Source organism: Anabas testudineus, chromosome 21 (assembly GCF_900324465.2).
Source record: "Anabas testudineus chromosome 21, fAnaTes1.2, whole genome shotgun sequence".
Taxonomy (NCBI): Eukaryota; Metazoa; Chordata; class Actinopteri; order Anabantiformes; family Anabantidae; genus Anabas; species Anabas testudineus.
In genome coordinates, this window is record NC_046629.1 from 5,477,142 (window position 1) to 5,497,354 (window position 20,213).

The 20,213-nt window shown below is 42.5% G+C and overlaps 1 protein-coding gene across 3 annotated transcripts; it reads left to right on the forward strand.

Moving 5' to 3' along the window:
• The first annotated feature begins 408 nt into the window (after window positions 1-408).
• On the forward strand, window positions 409-7,924 carry tent5c (terminal nucleotidyltransferase 5C). Of its 3 annotated transcripts, none has more exons than XM_026376547.1 (2): window positions 409-546; window positions 2,563-7,924. In XM_026376547.1, exon 2 carries the CDS (start codon window positions 2,591-2,593, stop codon window positions 3,725-3,727), a length of 1,137 nt encoding a protein of 378 aa, XP_026232332.1. In that variant the 5' UTR covers window positions 409-546; window positions 2,563-2,590; the 3' UTR covers window positions 3,728-7,924. The 3 variants fall into 3 exon arrangements, with proteins under 3 accessions (XP_026232332.1, XP_026232333.1, XP_026232330.1); XM_026376548.1 differs by having other exon boundaries at window positions 443-532; XM_026376545.1 differs by lacking the exon at window positions 409-546 and adding an exon at window positions 710-847.
• Window positions 7,925-20,213: the final 12,289 nt, after the last annotated feature.

Below are 20,213 nucleotides of genomic sequence, written 5' to 3' on the forward strand. Positions count from 1 at the left end.
GACCACAGTGTCAGACACAGTTCTGCAGGCGGACGTACTGGGGACGGTTGGTGAGGTAGTCCATGATCTACCAAATCAGATGATGATCAGGTGTAACTAATAAAGTGGCTGGTGGCTGTACAGTATATAATATCTATATGTACAGTAGCTCGTAACTTTGAGCTTCTACTGAAAGCTGTATTTTGTTCTCATGTGATGTCAATAGAGGTGGATTAAATATTAGAATTGTATTTATTTAAAAACGGGGAGGTTAATTCAGATAGAAGTATGTGTGTCTGTTTACCTGAAGATAATATTTATTAATATTTATGTACATTTAGTTCAACAAAATAACATAATTAAATAATATAATGAAAACGTGACGTAGCGTGACGTAGCTTGAGTCCGGACGCCGCCTGCCTGGAGACGCTCCTGGTTACTTGGCAACGCCAAAACTTCGTCGACCAATCAGAGGCTTCGCTCGGCGCATTGTTACAATCAAACTCCAACATTTTAACTATGTGATTTCCTGATGATGAAACTGGACATTGGGGTAAATATTAAAAAGTTAGTGTTTCGTTTTAACTTTACGAAGTTATAATTTATCCATGTTGTCTTTGAGTCGTGAAAGCAGCGCTGTATAAACACAGGGACTGTGTCGTGACACGGCTGAACATCCGTGTCAGCGGGTCGTACTGTGGCCGTATAAAACAGGCGTGTCCGCCGCGGGGAACGGTTCAGACAGAGACCTGTGAGCTCGGCGTGTGGTTCCTTCTCGGCCGTGGATTATGTGGAGGCGTCTGCACGAACACCAGCTTCACATCTTCTTTTTCGGACTTTGAGTGCTTCAGAGCGCGTTTTTGGAAATGTACGTACTCCTTTCTGTCTTCATTTGGATGGGTCTGTCGTGGAGCTCTTTGCTAACTCCGTAGTTAGCAAAGTACCGTTAGGTTAATTCGCGTTAAACTCCATAGATTCAGTTTGATAAACGTCAAAAACATATTTAAAATCCTGTTTTCACTAACAATAACCTAATTTAGACACTTTACGCTGTCGCTCCGGAGTTATTGACGCAACTTTGCTGAATTTGTGGATGATTCGTCGCCATATGGACTGAACCTGAGGAGTAGATGGCGTGATGGTACTAGTTAGTGTGGAGTCAGAGGGTGAGTTGACCGGTTAACTGAGTCCAGAGGAACCGGTCAACTGAGCCCAGAGGAACCGGTTAACTGAGCCCAGAGGAACCGGTTAACTGAGCCCAGAGGAACCGGTTAACTGAGCCCAGAGGAACCGGTTAACTGAGTCCAGAGGAACCGGTTAACTGAGCCCAGAGGAACCGGTTAACTGAGTCCAGAGGAACCGGTTAACTGAGTCCAGAGGAACCGGTTAACTGAGCCCAGAGGAACCGGTTAACTGAGTCCAGAGGAACCGGTTAACTGAGTCCAGAGGAACCGGTTAACTGAGCCCAGACGAACCGGTTAACTGAGTCCAGAGGAACCGGTTAACTGAGTCCAGAGGAACCGGTTAACTGAGTCCAGACGAACCGGTTAACTGAGCCCAGAGGAACCGGTTAACTGAGCCCAGAGGAACCGGTTAACTGAGCCCAGAGGAACCGGTTAACTGAGTCCAGAGGAACCGGTCAACTGAGCCCAGAGGAACCGGTTAACTGAGCCCAGAGGAACCGGTTAACTGAGCCCAGAGGAACCGGTTAACTGAGCCCAGAGGAACCGGTTAACTGGTTAACTGAGCCCAGAGGAACCGGTTAACTGAGCCCAGAAGAACCGGTTAACTGAGCCCAGAGGAACCAGGTCTCGTTAAACTGATAAAGTCAGGATGTTTGGCTGAAGCGTGTGGACCGTGTTTCCTACGGTCGGTACCGGCTCGGTACTCGGTACTCGGTACTCGGAGTTCGGTTCGTCTCTCGGCGGTTCTGGATTGAAAGCCAGGCTCGCGCGTGTGCTGTTCTAGAAGCCTCGCGCGCTCTGTCCTTTACAGCGAGCAGGTTGTCTCGTGCTGCTCCGCTCGTGCTCACCGGGTCCTGATGCTGCTTTTTTAATGATTAAATTAAATAATGATTAAATTAAATAATGATTAAATTAAATAATGATTAAATTATTATTTGTTATTTTACTGATGCTGAGATTCATCAGTCATAAAAAGATAAGTTAAATAAATACAGTTTAACCAGAGGGAGCTGCAGGGTCAATCAGCAGGAACCATTTTAAGACTAAATGCGGTGTTTGTGATAGTTGTAGTTATACATTTGTCACATTTGTTGTTATATATTGTCACAAATTGGACAGCACACAGGCAGCATGCAAAAATGACTGCACATACAGAAAATACAAACACATAAATCATTAACTTTAAACAAGTTTTCTTTAGCTACTACGTTTTTTGGATTTGCCTGTTATGTCTGTTTACATGTTATCTTAAGTTGCAGAGAGCTCTCATAGCCACTGTACAAATGCTTGCTTTTAGCTTTCTGTACTGATGGATGATGAGGAAGTGGGTTCACAGTGGTTGCTTTTATAATTTTTTTTTAACTAACGTCTTTTTTTTCTTTTTTTTTTTCTTCTGCAGTCATAATTAATCTGAACTTTGTGAGAAGATGGATAACGAGGAATCAAAGAGTGTCCTGACCTGGGAACAAGTGAGCCGGCTTGATGAAGTCCTGACAGAGGCTGTGCCTGTTCATGGACGGGGGAACTTTCCTACCTTAGAGGTGCGACTGAAAGACATTGTGGCACGGGTACGCTCCCGCTTGGAGTCAAGTGGCATCAAAGTAAAGGACGTGCGGCTCAATGGCTCCACAGCCAGCCATGTGCTGGTTCAGGATATCGGCTGGAGCTACAAGGATCTGGACGTCATCTTCAGGGTGGACCTGCCACATGAGGCAGAGTTCAGGCTCATTAAGGATGTGGTGCTCGGTACCCTGCTGGACTTTCTACCAGAGGGTGTGAACAAAGAGAAAATTACATCCATGACTCTCAAAGAGGCTTACGTCCAGAAGCTGGTCAAGGTCAACACAGAGCAGGACCGCTGGAGCCTCATCTCCCTCTCCAACAACAATGGCCGCAATGTGGAGCTGAAGTTTGTGGACTCGATACGTCGGCAGTTTGAGTTCAGTGTGGACTCCTTTCAGATTTTACTGGACTCCATGCTTTCCTTCTACGAGCTGGCACAGACGCCCATGTCACAGACCTTTCACCCGACCGTGTGCGGTGAGAGCATGTACGGAGACTTCAGTATGGCCCTGAGCCACCTGCGGAATAAGCTCATCGCCACCAAGCGGCCCGAGGAGATCCGAGGTGGCGGCCTGCTGAAATACTGCAATCTGCTGGTGCGGGACTTCCGGCCTGCCAGCGAGGAGGAGTTCAAGGGACTGGAGCGGTACATGTGTTCACGCTTCTTCATTGACTTCCCCGACATCGGAGAGCAGCAGCGTAAAGTGGAGGCCTACCTCCAGAGCCACTTTATAGGCGAGGAGAAGAGCAAGTACGACTACCTCATGATCCTGCGGCGAGTGGTCAACGAGAGCACCGTGTGCCTCATGGGCCACGAGCGCCGGCAGACCCTCCACCTCATCTCGCTGATGGCCTTCCGAGTGTTGGCGGAGCAGAACGCCATCCCCGATGCATCCTGCGTCACCTGCTACTACCAGCCGGCGCCATATGTCCGAGACCACAACTTCAGCAACTACTATGTGGCCAACCAGAACATTCCAACATGGCTGCCATGTAACTGATAACGCAAACAAGTGGAAGGATGTACAAGAGGGCACCACTGCTGCTGCTTTTGAGAAGAGAAAAGGAATAAAAAAAAAAAAAAACTGCCAAAAAAAAAAGAATATAAGAGGCAATAAATGCAAAGTTCCTCTCAAGGCACAATTATATTTAAGTGGACAAGTGTTTTGCTTTGTTTTTTGGAATCCTTTCTCATTCCTTATCTACAGAGGTGTCTAGGTCATTGAATAGAAAGTGATATTTTTAAGTGTTATTTAGATTTTTTTTTCCCCCCCCCCTCATCATGTTTGGTTGTTTTCCCTATTAATCAACCTTATTCTTAATGGAGTTGTGTTTTGTGCCTTATCCTCCAGGTTTACCCCCCCAATAATTAGATATGGGCTATTTGTTTAAGAAGAAGGAATAAGAAAATGTTATAGCCTCAAATTTGATTTTCTCCTATGATTAAGAAAAACGTGAAAAGGCAGAAAAAAAGCAAAAAATACTGAAAATTTGTATTATTGGGAAAGGGGTAAAATAATAGGTGACGGCCCAAAAAAAAGCAGAGCACCGGTGTGGAAACATTTGTCACTGGGGAGGGAAGAAAGGTGGTACACTAATAAGTTTGGGGTCACATCAGAAATGACGAGGAGGCGAGGAGTCAGTTTGTTTTAATCATTTTGAAATGTAAATGTCTCTTAGAGACATTTGTGCTCTCCATTATATGCCGGCAGTGCCTCTGATTTGTAAATAATGCAAGAGAAGATGTGTGTATTTTTATTTTTCACTAAATTTCAGTGTAGGACGAGTTCCCCTCCTCCACCTGTGCCCGGTTTACTCAGCCCTGTACTTCTCAGTCGACACCAGCGAACAGTGGAAGTCTCAGTTAGATGGGCTCCTTGTTGTCTGAGGAGTTTCTTTTTCCCTGTTTTTAGTCACTTCCTAAGCCTCTAGTGACCTCCAGACGTCACACCACTCTGACTACTGTGGCAGACTGACAGGACAGAGTGGACCTGGCCTCGTTGCTGGGAGTCCTGGAGTGGCAGGCTGACTGGATGTCCCTTCCCTTAAAAGGAGCAGCGCATGGCGAGTCTGCAGGGTCGTCCCTCACAACCATTGCAGGCTCGACAGCAGCCCTGAAATGGGATCCTCCCCTGACGCAGCTCTCAAACTACAGGCCGTCTATAATTATCCTCGTTCTCTTTCTCCCTTTTTTTTAATTCCTGGAGGAGGTACCATCGGCAGGGAACTGGGGATGGGTGCCTGAGAAGCAGCACCAGCAGCAGTCCTGACACCTTACATGTGCTGCTGAATCACTTCCTGTCCTCTCCTTTCCAGTTGACTGTGGACTGTGCAGTGTTTGAACCCCTTTTGTGGTCATGAGAGGACAGACATCAGGGAGTGCGAGTGGTATGTTCAGAGAATTGCCAGCATGTCTGCCAGAGGGATACCACTCCCCTTTCGGATTTTGACTTATCGTGGAAGCTACAACTGACGTGAGCCAGCAGTTACCTCCCTCCCCAAACAGAATGAACTTCTATTTAGAGCCAAGCATATTATTAGCTGTTAATTTGAAGCATTTGCAGTGTGGTATTGGTAGCAGATGGGCTAAACTGTGACTTCAACCTGTCACCTCCCCTCGTCCCTTTCCTCACATCAACACAGAAAAGTTGCTCTTAAACTTATTATTCAAGTGGCAGCTGCTGTGCGTTAGTCACGCCCCCCAGTTCCTCAGAAACCCTGCCTTATTCCTGCTCACTGCATCGCTGCTGCTGCTGCTGCTGCTGCTGCTTCTCGTCTCACTGCAGCTCATGTTTATACCAGATAACCAGGATCTGCTCTTATCTGGCTCGCTCACAGCTCCATGCCGGCTGGTGAAGAGTCGGAGGAAGGTCGGCTCGGCCTCCTCTGTCGGTGCCACCCAGGAGTCCGGCCGTGTGCTGGCTCCGCTGCTGAGCTTCAGTTTGGGAGCTGCCATAGTCTATAACAACAACAGATGAAGTGCCACAGTTTCTCACTCTGGACCAAAGCCTTCTTTACAACCAGCAACTCAAGCGCTCAAGTGCCTTTTGGAGAGTACTGTAGTTTTTTTAAAGGTTTTTTTTTAATGGTGATCAGGAGGGAAAGGGTTGGCAACAGTAGTTTTTCTGTCCCTTTAAACCCTGTAAAACTTAGTTGATACAAGACTGGCATCGTTGTTATAGATCCTATAATAATTATGATTTTGTTGAGTTGTTAGTTTTTGTTTTATTTTTTCCCTTTTGTTTTCTTTCTTTTAGTTTCTGTCCCAAACCGTACTGTTGTCTGTCTAGTCATTCCTGCCACAGTCTTGTTAACCATTTTTACTCCCCTCTTGCCTTTATTGCAAGTTTGATCCCTATCGTCACTGGCAGCCATGTTGATTTCAGTCCTGCCTCAAAGCCTTTTGTGTAATCCAACTGTTGATCGATTCAGATTCTTCTAAACGGACGTTCTGTACTTGGACCGCCTGCTCTGAAGCAGCCGGGCAGAACGTCCTACGCTGACAGTTCTGTCCCGATCCAAACCAAAGCAATACCTGAAGTGCACTGACGAGCCGTACTGTGGCACAGTCGCTGGAGGTCACCCAGCAGACACCGTACAGACAGAAGCACTTTGAATAAGCCTTGTTGTACTCCAAACCCAGCCACCTGAGAGGAATGTGAATAAGCTAATGCTGACATTTGTGAGGGAGTTGAGCTGGTTCTCAGGGACATAGTGTGTTTTTGAGGGCTTTGTTTTGTCCCTTTTCTGTTTCAGGAGGGTGAAGGGTTCAATCTGCTCTTGACACGGAGACGTCCCCTCCTGATGCTCATCATTTTGTGTCTTTTCCTCCCTCTGTACTGATTGTAACTCCTCTTCTTACTCAAACTACAGCTTCTTATCAGCGTAGATCATGTCTGACGGTGGTCACCAGCAGATTTCAGCTTGTTCAGGCCTGACCGCAGCACTGGGTTTGATCTGTGCATCCATTCTCTCTGAGACCTCATCACCACTCACTGAGTCGTCCTCTCGTAGATTAGTGCCATCTGGATTTGTCACTATGATCCTAACCCTCAGATGATCTTTGGTCATTCCCCACTTTAATCATCTTTTTGAGTGGTGATAAATTAGTTTATCAGAGCCTGGAGCCACGTTGAAAACCAGTAGCTTGGTTCTGCTGCAGCTCCCTGTTGCAGGGTGAAGTCTGCAGCTCGTGGTGAGGACCGGTCTCCTCCTGGTCCTCTTCTTGTTGACCTCGCTTGCGGCTGATTTTAGCAAGCGAGGTCAAAGAAAATGCAGCAACCATCTCCTTGTGTTTTCTAGACAGTTGATGACGACGCAGCCTGGAGCGTGAATCCTCTGCGTTTGGTTCGTGTCCACCCGAACTTCACGTGTTTACGGTTATTGTAGCTTTGTTTTTTCCTGACGTGCGCCTGTTAAGAGCTTTACCTTCGCCGCTACGTGCCAGCGAGGTGCTGCAGGCCTCATGCTGAATCACTTCCTTCGTCAGGATTGATGTATGTCAATGTATGAACTTTTTGTGAAGGACGACGTGGAAAAGAAAAGAGAGATGAAGTGTATTTTGCCTTTTTTGTTTTGTTTTTTTGGCCCCCACTTTTCTTTCTGCTGTAAACATGTCACTGTTATTCATCCTGTTGCTTCTCTCACTCACCTCTCTGTTGAGCCTTTGTTTATTAGTACAGAGTGTTTTTAATAACACCTGTAAATGTATTCTTTGCTGGAGGGGGTGCAGAGAAAGCCGTGGATTAGATATGTAGTGGTTACGCTTGTCTAAAGTGCAAGTCTTACACCATAGGAATGTGACGGAGGCCTTGTTTGAGCTCTCCTGCAGTTTCTATATGAGTTGTGAATTTTTTTTTTCTTCTATTTGCAGCAGATTTGTGTTTACGTTAAAGCGTGGAGGTGTGTGTGCTTGTTTGCATGTGTGTATGGAAGGATACGTGTGGATATACAAGTTTAAAAAGTGGGGAAAAATATGAAATTTGTCGCACTATATATATTTTTTTGAAATAGTTAATGCAAAGGAGCTTTTTTGTCAGCTTTGTGATTGTGACAATGACTTTGATGGTTACAACCATTATACTATTTCATTTTTCAGCACTTTTACCTCACTTAAGTTTTTCCTTTGAATGGAAATGTACATGTACATCAGGAAAATGTGTTTGAAGAGGAAATAATGAATAAAGAGTATTAAATGCAACATCGAGCTGAGTGGTGGTGATTTAAGATAAGATACCGAAGTTTCCTTTCATGATTAAAAATAATTTCCAATGTACAACTATCAGATTTGATTCTTAAGTGTTTAGGAACTGTAGTAACTAATGTTAACACCACTTTTAGTTAAAGGTAATTTAGTTTGTTTGTCACCAAGTTGCTGTTTAAGGGTCAAGTCAGGCAAATTACTGATTATTAAATTACACCAAAATGTTATTTTCCCACATATATTTAATAATGTTTTAATGTAAATCCTAATGGTCTTGTTTAAATATATATCCATACATTTATACATGAAAACTTTCCTCCACATCACTGAACCCCTTCCCTCGAGTTTAAAGGAACATTTAATCCCTCTATAAAGTAGCATTGATATTTCCTTTAGAGTCCTTTACTGCCGACTTCCCTTCAGGCATCTTGAACCGAAGATGTTTTCCGTCTCCATCACTCGGGAAGCGGTTAGTGGGGGGACATCAGACAGCTCAGCAACTTTAAGCCCTGCTGATCTGGACGCAGTGGAAAACACTCGTCCTCTCCCACAGTTTTTATTGGATAATAACAGGCTGGACACTCGAACATGGTGTTTTACTTCAAAGCGTATCGACTTTCAGCGTCACTGTACGTTCGAGTGTTTACTGTCGAGTTCATGAAAACAAACACGTTCCTTTCAAATGGATTCTTATGTGAAACGGGAAAGTACGAGCGAGTGTGGTTGAACATGTTTCCCTCTTATCACAGACTTGTGTGTTCGTGGTCGACTCCTCATCCTCTGATGCAGACGGTCAAAGCTCATCAGCTACTGGGTCATTTTCCACAGAGGCAAGAAATCAGCCCTCCACCTTTGAGTCACCAGCTGCCGTTCATAAAATGCCGGCGGTGACTCACTGTGTAGATTTATGTGACACAGCAACATTTTCCACTCTTCACTTGTGCTGATGCTGATTTATAGAGTGTTAACCTTTAAATTTGTTCTATCCAACTACTACTTCTCCTCCTCTTCCTCTCTCTCCTCTTTTGTTTTTGGTTTCATGTGAATTTACCTGCAGGAATCATCTAGAGAAGCTGATTTGTGTTGTGAAAGACACTGAATTCCTCCTTTATTCTACGTTTTAACAACAGTGCAGCTGGACCAGATACCTGAAAACACTCCTTTCCCAAACAGCAGTTATTATTGTCACTTGCAAAGCAGCACCTGGGCCGTCAGCGCTGCTAATTGTGTGGTGAAGCTGCACCTTGTGTTTTCAGTCCGTGTGTTTTTATGAAACCAGCCTTCAGAGCCACAACAAGAGCCACTGATATAATCAGCTTGTTTTCTTTGGTCTTATTCCCACATATTTTTAGTAAAGGTCTGGTATTGTTGCTTTTGAAGCGGAGCCAAGAAAATTCAGAATAGTTGAATACACAGGTTATTTTGGGTTGTTTTTGGAGGCAGGACGAGTTCTTCAGGGTTTCACAGTTCAGTCTTTACTCTTCACCTGTGTGATGGTGGCTGTCTTATCGCTTTGGGGGCATTTTCTCAGTCACTGTCTCATTTCCTGAGTTTCAGAAGGCAGAAACACACAGTGAGGTGACAACTGGTCTCCATGAGGGAGTTTCAGGGCTTTAACAAAACCACACAACACACACACCCCCGCCCCCTTTTCCCACCGTGCAGCACACATTCACATAGACACACAAAAAACACCCTCCAGCAGTGTTTGGCCAGGTCGAACAATGCGTGATTTCTGGAAAAATACTGATGCAAGAGTGCAGGGGACAGTGAGACAATGGATATTTGTGTGAGGGGCAGAGAGCACGGGGGTGGAGGGAGTCACCATCCATTTTTCACCGGTTAACACATCTGCCCCTGGACACCACACGGGTTTTATGTCATGTTCTGGATTTCTTTCAAGCCTTTTATGTGGGCTCAGTAAAGCAATTTTTTATGAATACAATTGAATGTTTAAAGGATTCATGTAAAATAGTTTCAGTCCTGGTTTGTTTGGCAACAGCAACTTTAAAAGTCAAATGAAAATTTAACTCTAATAAGATTTTAAAGCATCAGTTGAGAGATCACACTGACCCAAAGTCCAGATTATACAGAGAGGGAGAGATGGACACCACCCGAGGACTTCTTCTCTTTGCTGAAAGCTTCAGTCATAGGACGGTGACTGAAAGCGTTGGCATCAAGATGGATCTAATAGCTACACGTGGCACTGGTCGCGTGCTTAGGTTCCACGAAGACAAATGTGCTTGTTCAATATTCAAACCAGCACCACCACAACACTTCACTAACCTTTCCAAGGTGTTTTTATCAGCTAAATCTAACCACGTGCTCTGCACTTTGTACGCCCACCATCCGCCGCCACCGCCTACAGATAACCTGGTACATGAAATACCAAAACGTGCTTCCTGTTAACACATCATTACTTTGCTTGCCGTGCACCTCCGGTCGCTGTTATTACATTTCTTATTTAAGTGGGACGTAAAAGATGAAAATGTCACGAGTCCATTTGAGCTTGTGTACCAGAGGCATTCACAGAGGAGGTGGTGTTTGTGTTTTCCTTTTCTGCTTCTTCACACCCACCGCTGTGTGACTGTGTGGGGTAGAATAAAGTTAGCATGACAAGTTATTACCAGAGTCTCCGTTCAGCAGGATGTTGTGTTTAGAAACACTCAAACAGGCACTAAATGTTCTGCAGCCGCTCATCATTCACACTGGCGTCGCAGCTGAGGAGTTTATTGCCCCCAGTTAACTGGAACTCATTTGTGTGGTAATTAATGTAGAAAAATGCTTTAATATTCTCTGTTCCTGCCTGTTTTCAGTGGGACTGCGCGGGGTCCTCGGGGTTAGCGCAGATTAATTAGCACTTGGCTGTAGTTTCCTGAGAAACCCCATCAGCATCCATGCAAACGCTCCAAAAGTAATGAGCTGTGGCAGCGATGGCATCTGTTCCCTGGGATGGTGATTGTGCCGATTATGTGTTGCTGCGAGTTTTACTCATTCATGAGGCCTGAGAATTGTGGTGGAGACACATAACGGGAGCATGTTGACAAATCTGTCTACTCGTGTCTCATCCTGCTGCCAGAGGAGAAGCTGCAGAACGATGAACTGATGCACTCAGAACCTGTTTCTGCCTCCATCAAACATGTCCACCAGTGTTTGAGCTGTTCATAGACACAATGTGTGCAGAATTACTTTCTCTAAACCACTGGCAGACATCCTCTATCAGACTAGACAGGACTACAGGACTAGTTTCTACTTAACCGTCATGTTTGTGGCAGTTTCTCTTTTCACAGGTTTAACGTTTCAGTTACCCAAAGACGTGCAGACGGCGTAAGTCAGGTGATGTTAGATGGAGGCGTCAGAGCAGTGGTTCGGGCGGAGAGGAGCTGGGACAGACAACTACTATAGGTAGGTGAGAGAGCAAAACAGCAGAGCAGGTAGAAGAGATGAGTGTTACAGATTTCACAGAGAGCAGCGCTGCAGGATGAGCGTGTGGTGTGGGGAAATTCCTCCAGCGGAGCAGCAGGTAGGTGGAGGAGGCCGAGCAGCAGCAGCAGACTAGCAGCAGGGGTCAAATATTGTTGGTCTTTATTCTTGTCTTAACACATTTTTATGTCTCTAATTCACTGTAATATGTCATTTATACAAAATTCAAGATGATTTTTTTAACTGTTCAATTTAAAATCTACTATTCAATTTAATTTAAGCTCTAATTTAAAAGTTTTATGTTTTTGCAGTTGCTGCTCATCACAGTTTAAATCACTCGCGTGTCTTCTGTCAGATTCCTACAAACTGAAACTCTGCATTCACCATCTGTTCTCAGTTGAAGCTGTGCTACTGTGAACTCCTCTCTCTGCACAGTGTGTGTGTGTAATTATAAACACTAGGTTTATAGCATGAGGTTTACAGTTTACTGACTGAGCCTTCAACTAAAACTAATATTTGTTGTCATGTGGAGCTGCCAACCTGAAAAGTTTAATACGAGCAGGTAAGTTAGGTTTAAACTATTCTTTGTCTGATTTACACATCTCCAGATCTCTGAGGAGTTTTCAGATCAAGTTCACTCTCGTAAAATCACTTTTAGTCAAGTGGAGGCATAAAACACATGTTTTAGCACCTTCAATCTGATTACACTGGCTGGAATCACTGAGATCACCGTCCTACAAGTACCCATCAGTGCTGAACGTCCATTAAACCCATTAAACGTCCCCTCCATGTTCCATCTTCGCCTCCACCCCACCACGGCCTGGACTTTGACCCAAGCGGAAAATGAATGGACATTAATAAAGAAGTAGACTGAGAGAAGTTGAGCAGCTTGTGTAAACTGTCCACCCTGCTCAGGAATTGAGCAAGCTGCGCAAACATCATCAGCCACCACCCCCACCCCCACCCCCACCCCACAGTGCACAGCCCCAGAGGACAGCCACATGTAGGACACTGAGGTCCCGAGAAACAGGTGATGGGTGGTGTATGGAGGGTGAGCAACCTGTGGCTGAAACAGAGAAAGAAAAAAAAGAGTCTGTAGTCTCATGTAACCTGCCACGCACCGGTGGTTTGTTTCCCAGAAAGACTTGCAATAACCCCCCCCCCCCCCCCCATCACATTCTATGCATCAATCTATGTAAAATATCCACCCACAGACCCACAGTTCCTGTGCCAACCATGATAGATGGACCTGCCTGCAAGTCGGTCTCCTGAGGATTTATGTATATTGTACCACCAGATTCCTGCATCCTGTGCACGTACAGCAGAGCAACATGTGTTCGGCTGTCGATGCTCCAAAACCTCAGCGTCCATCTGGTGACGTTGAACGTCTCCTTGAAGCGTCTCCCTAAAAGTCTGTACCACTGTTGGCCGACAGTTCGTCTCCGTGCTGTTAATGTACAGGGCTCTGACATGCGGCTCCCATTAAACCCCTTCAGGATGAAGCCCTCCTCCGTCAGGGTCTCTGATCTCCGTCCAGGTGAATGAGAAAATAGGTCTTTTTCAGTGCGTTCTCTCAAACAGCACATGTCACCCCAACATGACCTGCACAGTGAAGAACTAGACTAGTTATCCCCAGGACAAGCAGATCGTGACATTTATTGTAAAATTCAACAAATAACATGTGGAATTAAACTAAATTAAAGTACAATAATTCCTGCTGATATGTAACAGAGACGACGTCCTGTTTTGATTTTCATGTTCAGTTGTCTGTAACTTTAAAAACTGAATTATGTGAAAGTTTCTTTTCACCTCATCTTCACACATTTGTTTTCTCTTTGTTTTTTTTTTTAACACATTAAAATACAGGAAAGTGAAACTCGATGAACCGGATAGAGCTGAGTTGTGCGTTTCTCTGGCAGTTGGACATTTTTAGAGAAAAGCGAAATGTAAGCAAAGTGTGTTTGTGCTTCCTTTTTGATCTCTGCTCACTAAAAGACGAGCTAGTATGAGCTACTTAGTTCATAATCATTATAGTTTAAGTATCTATATGTTTTTATGTTTCACAACATGACGTCACTGAAGAGTAACACTCAGTTTGCTTAAAATGAAACTGAAATTAACAGAGTTTCACAGGTAAATATGACAGAACTGGAGCCAAAAGATATTGTTGGTTCCTGTATATTATTATAATTATTATATTATTATATCTGATATATTAATGAAACTTTCCTTTTCGTGATTTAGTGCTATATGAGCTGTTTTCATTAATTAATTGACTGAGCTTAATTGCTCCACCCGGCGAGGATGACAAGTGACACTAATCAAACACCCACCAGGTGTGTGCTGTGTCTACCTGAGGTGGGTCAACCTCTGCTGTTCTACGTTCTACGTGACGTTTTGATTCTCCAGTGAATAAAAAGACGTCGAAGGAGAAAGAAGAGAGAGAGAGAGACGAGCTGAGGAGGCGGTGAGAGAAGCTAATTAACCTTAATTAACCCGAAGTAGAAACACAGGAAGCTAACGTCTGCTAACAGGCTAAGTCCATGTCACATTCATGATTCAAGGAAAAGGTTTTAATAATGTCTGTTTGTCTACAGAGGTATTATCTATAGTTATGTGCACATTACCTTCGCGTTTTCCTTTAAAATAAAATTAAAACTTTAATACACTTTATTATTTTAGGGTGACGTCATTTCCGGTCGCCAAGAACAAGGACTGAAATAAAACTTTACCTTAAAACTACAGCTGTTATCAAACTATACTTGGAATAGTTATAAACTGTCATCATCAATATTTACATTGTAAGTAGCTTTTTACTGTAATAAGATGGTTAGGTGCTTACTTTAAGCTTTTTAATGAAAAGTCACATTTCATAATTACTGTATTACTATAAATTGTGGTTCTAGCTGTCAGATAAATGTAGTGAATTAAAGTGCATTTACTCTAAAGTGCAGTTAATTATAATTTACCTGAAAATATATTCTTAGGTACATATATTTTACTTAGAACAGTACTAATCCACAGTACTTGCATGATGTATAAATTAAATTAAAATCTTGGCCTTTTTATTTGTTCTAGTAAATGTGTTTACGTCTTCATACTTGTTTCTTTGTGCATGTCCTGATTAAAAATAACTAATATTTATTGTGGACCACAGAAAGTATGTAGGTCTTAACTGTTCACTGGATTTCTAAAGGACTTAAGGTTGTGTTTCTTAGTTGGAAAATGCTCCACTGTAAACACATGTATATCCCAAATATACTGTAACTAAGGTTCTTTTATTTCAGTTGGGATAATGGCTTCACATACCCTGGTGTGTCTGCTTGTATCAACATAAGGCAGATGTCATACAGCAGCTTATCTGCACCATTGATAGTGAAGCTGTGAGTGTGCTGCATTGAGATATGACATGCTTGAGTATCCTGAGTGATTGCTTGTTTACATGTGGATACAGTCAAGATGTTGGTCTTGGAAGGTTAACACTAATGTAGCCCTTTGTTCACCCTGTAACAGAAATATATATCACTATTAAAGAGAAATGCAGATTAGCGATATATCACAGAATTATATAAAGTAGATAAAATACAAAAAAGGGACAGAAACATGTTTTAAAGTGTTTGTTTTAGTTTAAACACCTGCAGATACAAACATTACTCCACTCTGGCCCAGCTCGTCCCCCTTGTGGCCACACCGCGTCAGTGCGCTCTGACCCCTTTGTGCCTTCCCAGCATTCAAAGAGGCGGACTCAGGGTGGGTGTTTGGTTTTAATCAAGCAAGCACATGCTCCGTTTGAAACGTTGCCACGTTCGCTGGGCTGTGATAAAAGACAGGCTGGACAACTGAGTTGACCATGGCGCATTCGCTCTCGGCGATGCCAGCGCAGAGTCGGATAAACTCTTAACTCATGTATTCCGTGAAACAGTTTTCTGTGAACAAGTATTGCCTCAAGATGTAGCTTGAATGCCACCTGTTTTAGCTTCTATTCTATAAGTAAAGTGTGAATTATGAAGTGCTGAGGTAGATCGTATGCTTTAAGGCTGAGCTGTTTTTGCTACGTTCTCCTGTCAGGGTTTTTGGTTTTGCTCAGCCAACATTAAAACCATGTGGTTCGTATTGTGTTGGTCCCTCTGCCACTAAAACAGTTCTGACCCATCGTGACATGAACCCAATGACAGTCGTGAGGTGGAGCCTCCATTGATCCCAAAGTGGAGAATAATACAGTCCAATACAATACAGCAGCTCTGCTATGAATTCTGCCTTTAAAGGATTATAATCACTGTTTTGTGATAATTTAACTATGTGTTTATTACTGAGGTCACTGTTGGTTGTGTTGCACGTAAGTGTATTACATTGAGTGGTGGTTCTAATGTTTTGGGCACTTGTGGTCATGGCACAGACGGACATTATGCTGCAAGGCTCGTAATTGGAACGTAGCCTTCGTCTTTTTGTTCGTGCACTTTTGGTTTTAGTGTCACCTCAGTTTAGTCTGTATCACATTTTCCTCTGTTTTTTTTATTTTTCCCTCTATAGACATTCAAATTGTTTCAGACTCTCTGTGTGTGTATATATACTCCTTTCCTTTTTATTATACTGAAGACCAGACATGTTGGACCAATCCAGAGTTTTCCTAGGGCCACAAACACTTGGAATGTGGTTACCAGCGGTTAAAGGGACAAACCACCACGTTGGGTGGGTGACAGTAAATAAAAAGCACATGACTCATTTTCTTCAGGCCGTATCTGCGTTCAAATGTTCGTCTAACACAGGGAAGTGTAGCAGCATGAGAGTAGAAAATGACACTGGAAACTGTAGCGTTCCCTAGGAGGTCTCATTAGCGGGCCCACACACTTTTTATGGGTTTGACCGTGAACTTGACCCAACACACACTCGACAAACGGGACAAATCGCCACATCGATTCCACGTGCACTTCAGCACTTGTGTACTGCTGTTAAGTAGTAATAAGGACAGTTGGACATATTTTTATGGTCTGGACATCAGACCTAGTTTGATTGATCAAAGGATCGTGCAGAGCCGTCTTCAAAGAGGACGCCGAGCCCAGTGAGCACATGTCGTGCATCCACACGTGGGAGCTGCTGAAAGTGAATGAATTCTGCTGTCAGTGTGTTGTTGAAGTCTGCTCTTGATTTGATGTTGCTGTTCAGCTACTTTGTCATTAATTTGTCCGTCTTTCATTTGGACATGTGTAAATGTGTGAACCTCCTGTTGTTTCCTTTCTGTCATACTTCCTACAGGTGTGCGTGGTGTCATGGGAAATGTCATCATGTAAAACAGCTGCACAACATGTCCAACATGACTCATGAGGCTCTGGGGCTGTTTCCTCATCACGACCACTTGGACGTTTTTGTTCAGATTGATCAGGTGAGTCTTTCAGTTTCTGGGTGGTGAGATTTCCATCAATCTTAAGTTTGGACAAGAAATATGAAGTTTCAACTATTTCACTTTGCAGAAATGTTGGAAATTGAGGGAAACATCTAGACCTGAGCCAACAAAATCCATCTTCCAATATTTCTACAACTCACTAGTTTATGTTTTGTCTGGTTTGTTTAGTTCTTACAACAACCCAGTGGTAAAATGGTTTAAAGTGGAGGTTGTTTGCCAGATTGTTTCAGCAGGAGAAGGAACTTCAGATCACTTAGATCAGTGTAGTTACTCCAAAAACATAACTCTTGTCCTTTTTTTGTGTAACTTTACACAACGTTACTTTACTTTATATGTTGAATATTTGCAGATCTGTAAGTTGAACATGTTCATTTTTGTTCAGCGCACTGATCAGACATGCAGTGTGTGTGTGTGTGTGTGTGTGTGTGTGTGTGTGTGTGTGTGTGTGTGTGTGTGTGTGTGTGTGTGTGTGTGTGTGTGTGTGCAGAGCCATTTCTTTAACCTTTAAACTACATGCAGAGACGTAAACATGGCAAATAAAAGGACATTATTCACTCACTCAGCAGCACTGTTTTGTCATCCAAAGCCTTTGTTGGACATTTGCAGATCTAGTGGGTTTTTTTCTTACAGTATTGTTTGAAATAACTTTTCTTTCTCTGGAAGCGAAACGTCAGTTTGGTTTAAAGTAAAAAGGAAAAACTCATAGAGTGCACACACACAGCCAAACAAAGAGAAAAACCTTACAACAAATGCAGTGTTTAAAGGGACATTTGCTTAAAACAACATTTACAGAACATCTAAGCTAAGTGTAATCAGTTCATTTAGCTTCTCTTCAAGCTGAAGTCAAGTCGTTGTTGTCGCTGGCTAACTGCAGCGAACAGACACGGCCTTGTTCAGCCGGTCATTTTATGTGTCTTGGATGTTGGGAGAGTGCTCTCGGCTTTTAGGAGGGTATGATATGGTTCGTTTAGCTTAACACAAAGACTGGAAACACTAAGCTGACAAAATCCACTTATCGGCACATCTAGAACCCACTTTTACGGTACACGGGTCTATTTCTTGGCTCTGATCAGTGGCCAGACAAACAGCAGAGGCTCCGGAAAGTTACCTCCATGAAGCAATTCAGCGAGTAATCCACAAATTGTAGTTCTGACACTTGAGCTTTTGGACAGATGAATCAAACGGGAAATAATTAGCTTTAGAGCTGCTGGTAGGCTGCTTTTCTTAGAGCCAGGGATGAAAGTGGTATCGGTCCTTTTTATGCAAATGAAGTTTACAGTCGTTACTGCATGTTTTTCTTTTCATGATGCTGCAGAATAGATGAGGTTGGTTTTATTGTCCTACGTCAGTGGTCTGTCTGTGTCTGTGCATTTGAACAACAACACTCCTCAGAGCAGAATTTGAACCCAGGCCAAAGGCTATAGATGATTTCCTGTGTTTCCCTGCTTTGCCTGCCTCTCTGTTTTGACCAGCTAATCCCTGCCTGTCGCAGAGGGAGATCCATAAAAGATGGATTTGCTCCTCCACTCACCACAGCTCTTCATTTACAGGGCAGACACAAGCATCCATCCCTCCTCATCCCCTGCTCAGCACTTTAATCCAGCTAGAACCAATAGAGAGATTAAAAAAACTGAAGTTGAGACACGATGAAAGAGGGTCACAGCGGTCAGCAGGATGTGGACAGGTGAAGAGGGCAGGCAGACATGTGGGTTGGAGGTTTTTAATCAGCACCAGGCCCACTTCTTCACTTCCTGGAACATGATGCTGTTTTTGCAGAGGGAAGGTGAGACAGGTGGAAAAAAACAGAGTGCAACACCTGCTGTTTATCCTCCTTAACTCAGCCACTTATGTGTCTCCATCTTTCCTGTGTTTGTAGGGGAAAAACACAGCGAAGGACTCACTGGATTTAAAGTCTGTCTGGTCTTTGCAGGTAAATCACTCACACATGTTGTAAACCAAATGTACATTCATAAAGATTAATTACATCTATGTGTATTCATAGATGTAACTATATGTGGACTGGTGATGCTGGTGATATCCTGTGTGTCACTAAATCTCATGAATTTAAAACCAGCAACAAATTTTGTTCAATGAGTTAATTAAACAGAAAAATCTTAGAGATTTGGATGTATAATATCGATGTTTGCTGTTTTTTAATTTATATATATATATATATATATATATATATATATATATATATATATATATATATATATATATATATATATATATATTTTTTTTTTTTTAGTATTAATAATGTCAGAGCTTAGTGGTGCAAAGTATCAAAGTACACTTATGTAGTACTCTTTTGAAGAATTCCTACTTGAGTATTTACATTTTTTGCTACTTTATACTTTGACTTTACTACATTTCAGAAGCAAATATACTTTTACTATTACATTTATGCTATTATATAGCTATAGTTGAGTTTGGATTGTGATTAATAACTGAAACACAAACTGTATAATCATTTAGGAATATGATATTCACAAGTTACTTAGCAATACATACAGTACTTCAAATTCTAAATATTTGATTTAACAAATCAAAATAGTGTAAAAAGTAAAACAAATAAGCTCCATCATTGAACAAGAACAAGATGATGCATCAGTTATAACCCAATATATGTAATTTCTAAAGAAAATAATCAAACATTGCATCTGTAGCTTTAAATAAACTGTTTATCTTTCTAGCTTGCTGTGATGTAAACCCAGATGTAGATCCACTTAAAGCTAATTCCAAACACAACTGCAATATTACTACTTAACTGAATTACTGTTATCTTAACAGTATTTACTGTGTCGTTCAGTGAACTACTACTTGAATAGTAGCACTAACTTTAATATCTGAATCCTGAACCTTTTACATGATGCAGTATTTTCACACTACAGTAGAACTTGTACTTAATGTACCACTACAGGCTGCTTTGCTGTTTCTAAAGCTGTGTTCATATCATATCCTCTGATTCTAGATGGAGTCTCGATGTTCATAAAAGGATGAAAACGCCCAAAATGATTTTTCATTCAGCGAGTTTGAAGGTAAGAAAAATATTATAAAAACTCTCAACATGTACACATAAAAGCAACTTATAAATTTCAGTGTTACCAGTATTTTGATCAGTGAAGGGAACATTCAGTTGCTTTTCTTTGTAGTCAAGTGAAACCATCATCCCTTCCACCATGAAATATTAAAATGCTAAAACTCAGTGCCACAGCAGTTCTTAGAAAATACATAGGGTATCCATCACTTTCAAGTAAACGCTGCTGGAAGTAGTCTCACAGAAAAATCTGCAATATTTCTCCAACATGTTATAACTGACAGTCTTGGAGATTTTCCCTGAACTAAATTCAGCGTATCCAGTGCTCGACAACATATTTTGTAAATGCATAACATTATTATTATTATTATTACACATTAGTTTTAGTTTGTAATATTTTTTTTTCAACATTTGTTCTGTGTG

Bases quoted from the DNA above. Each gene is read 5' to 3' on its own strand.
- tent5c (XM_026376547.1), top strand. From the start codon at position 2,591: ATGGATAACGAGGAATCAAAGAGTGTCCTGACCTGGGAACAAGTGAGC.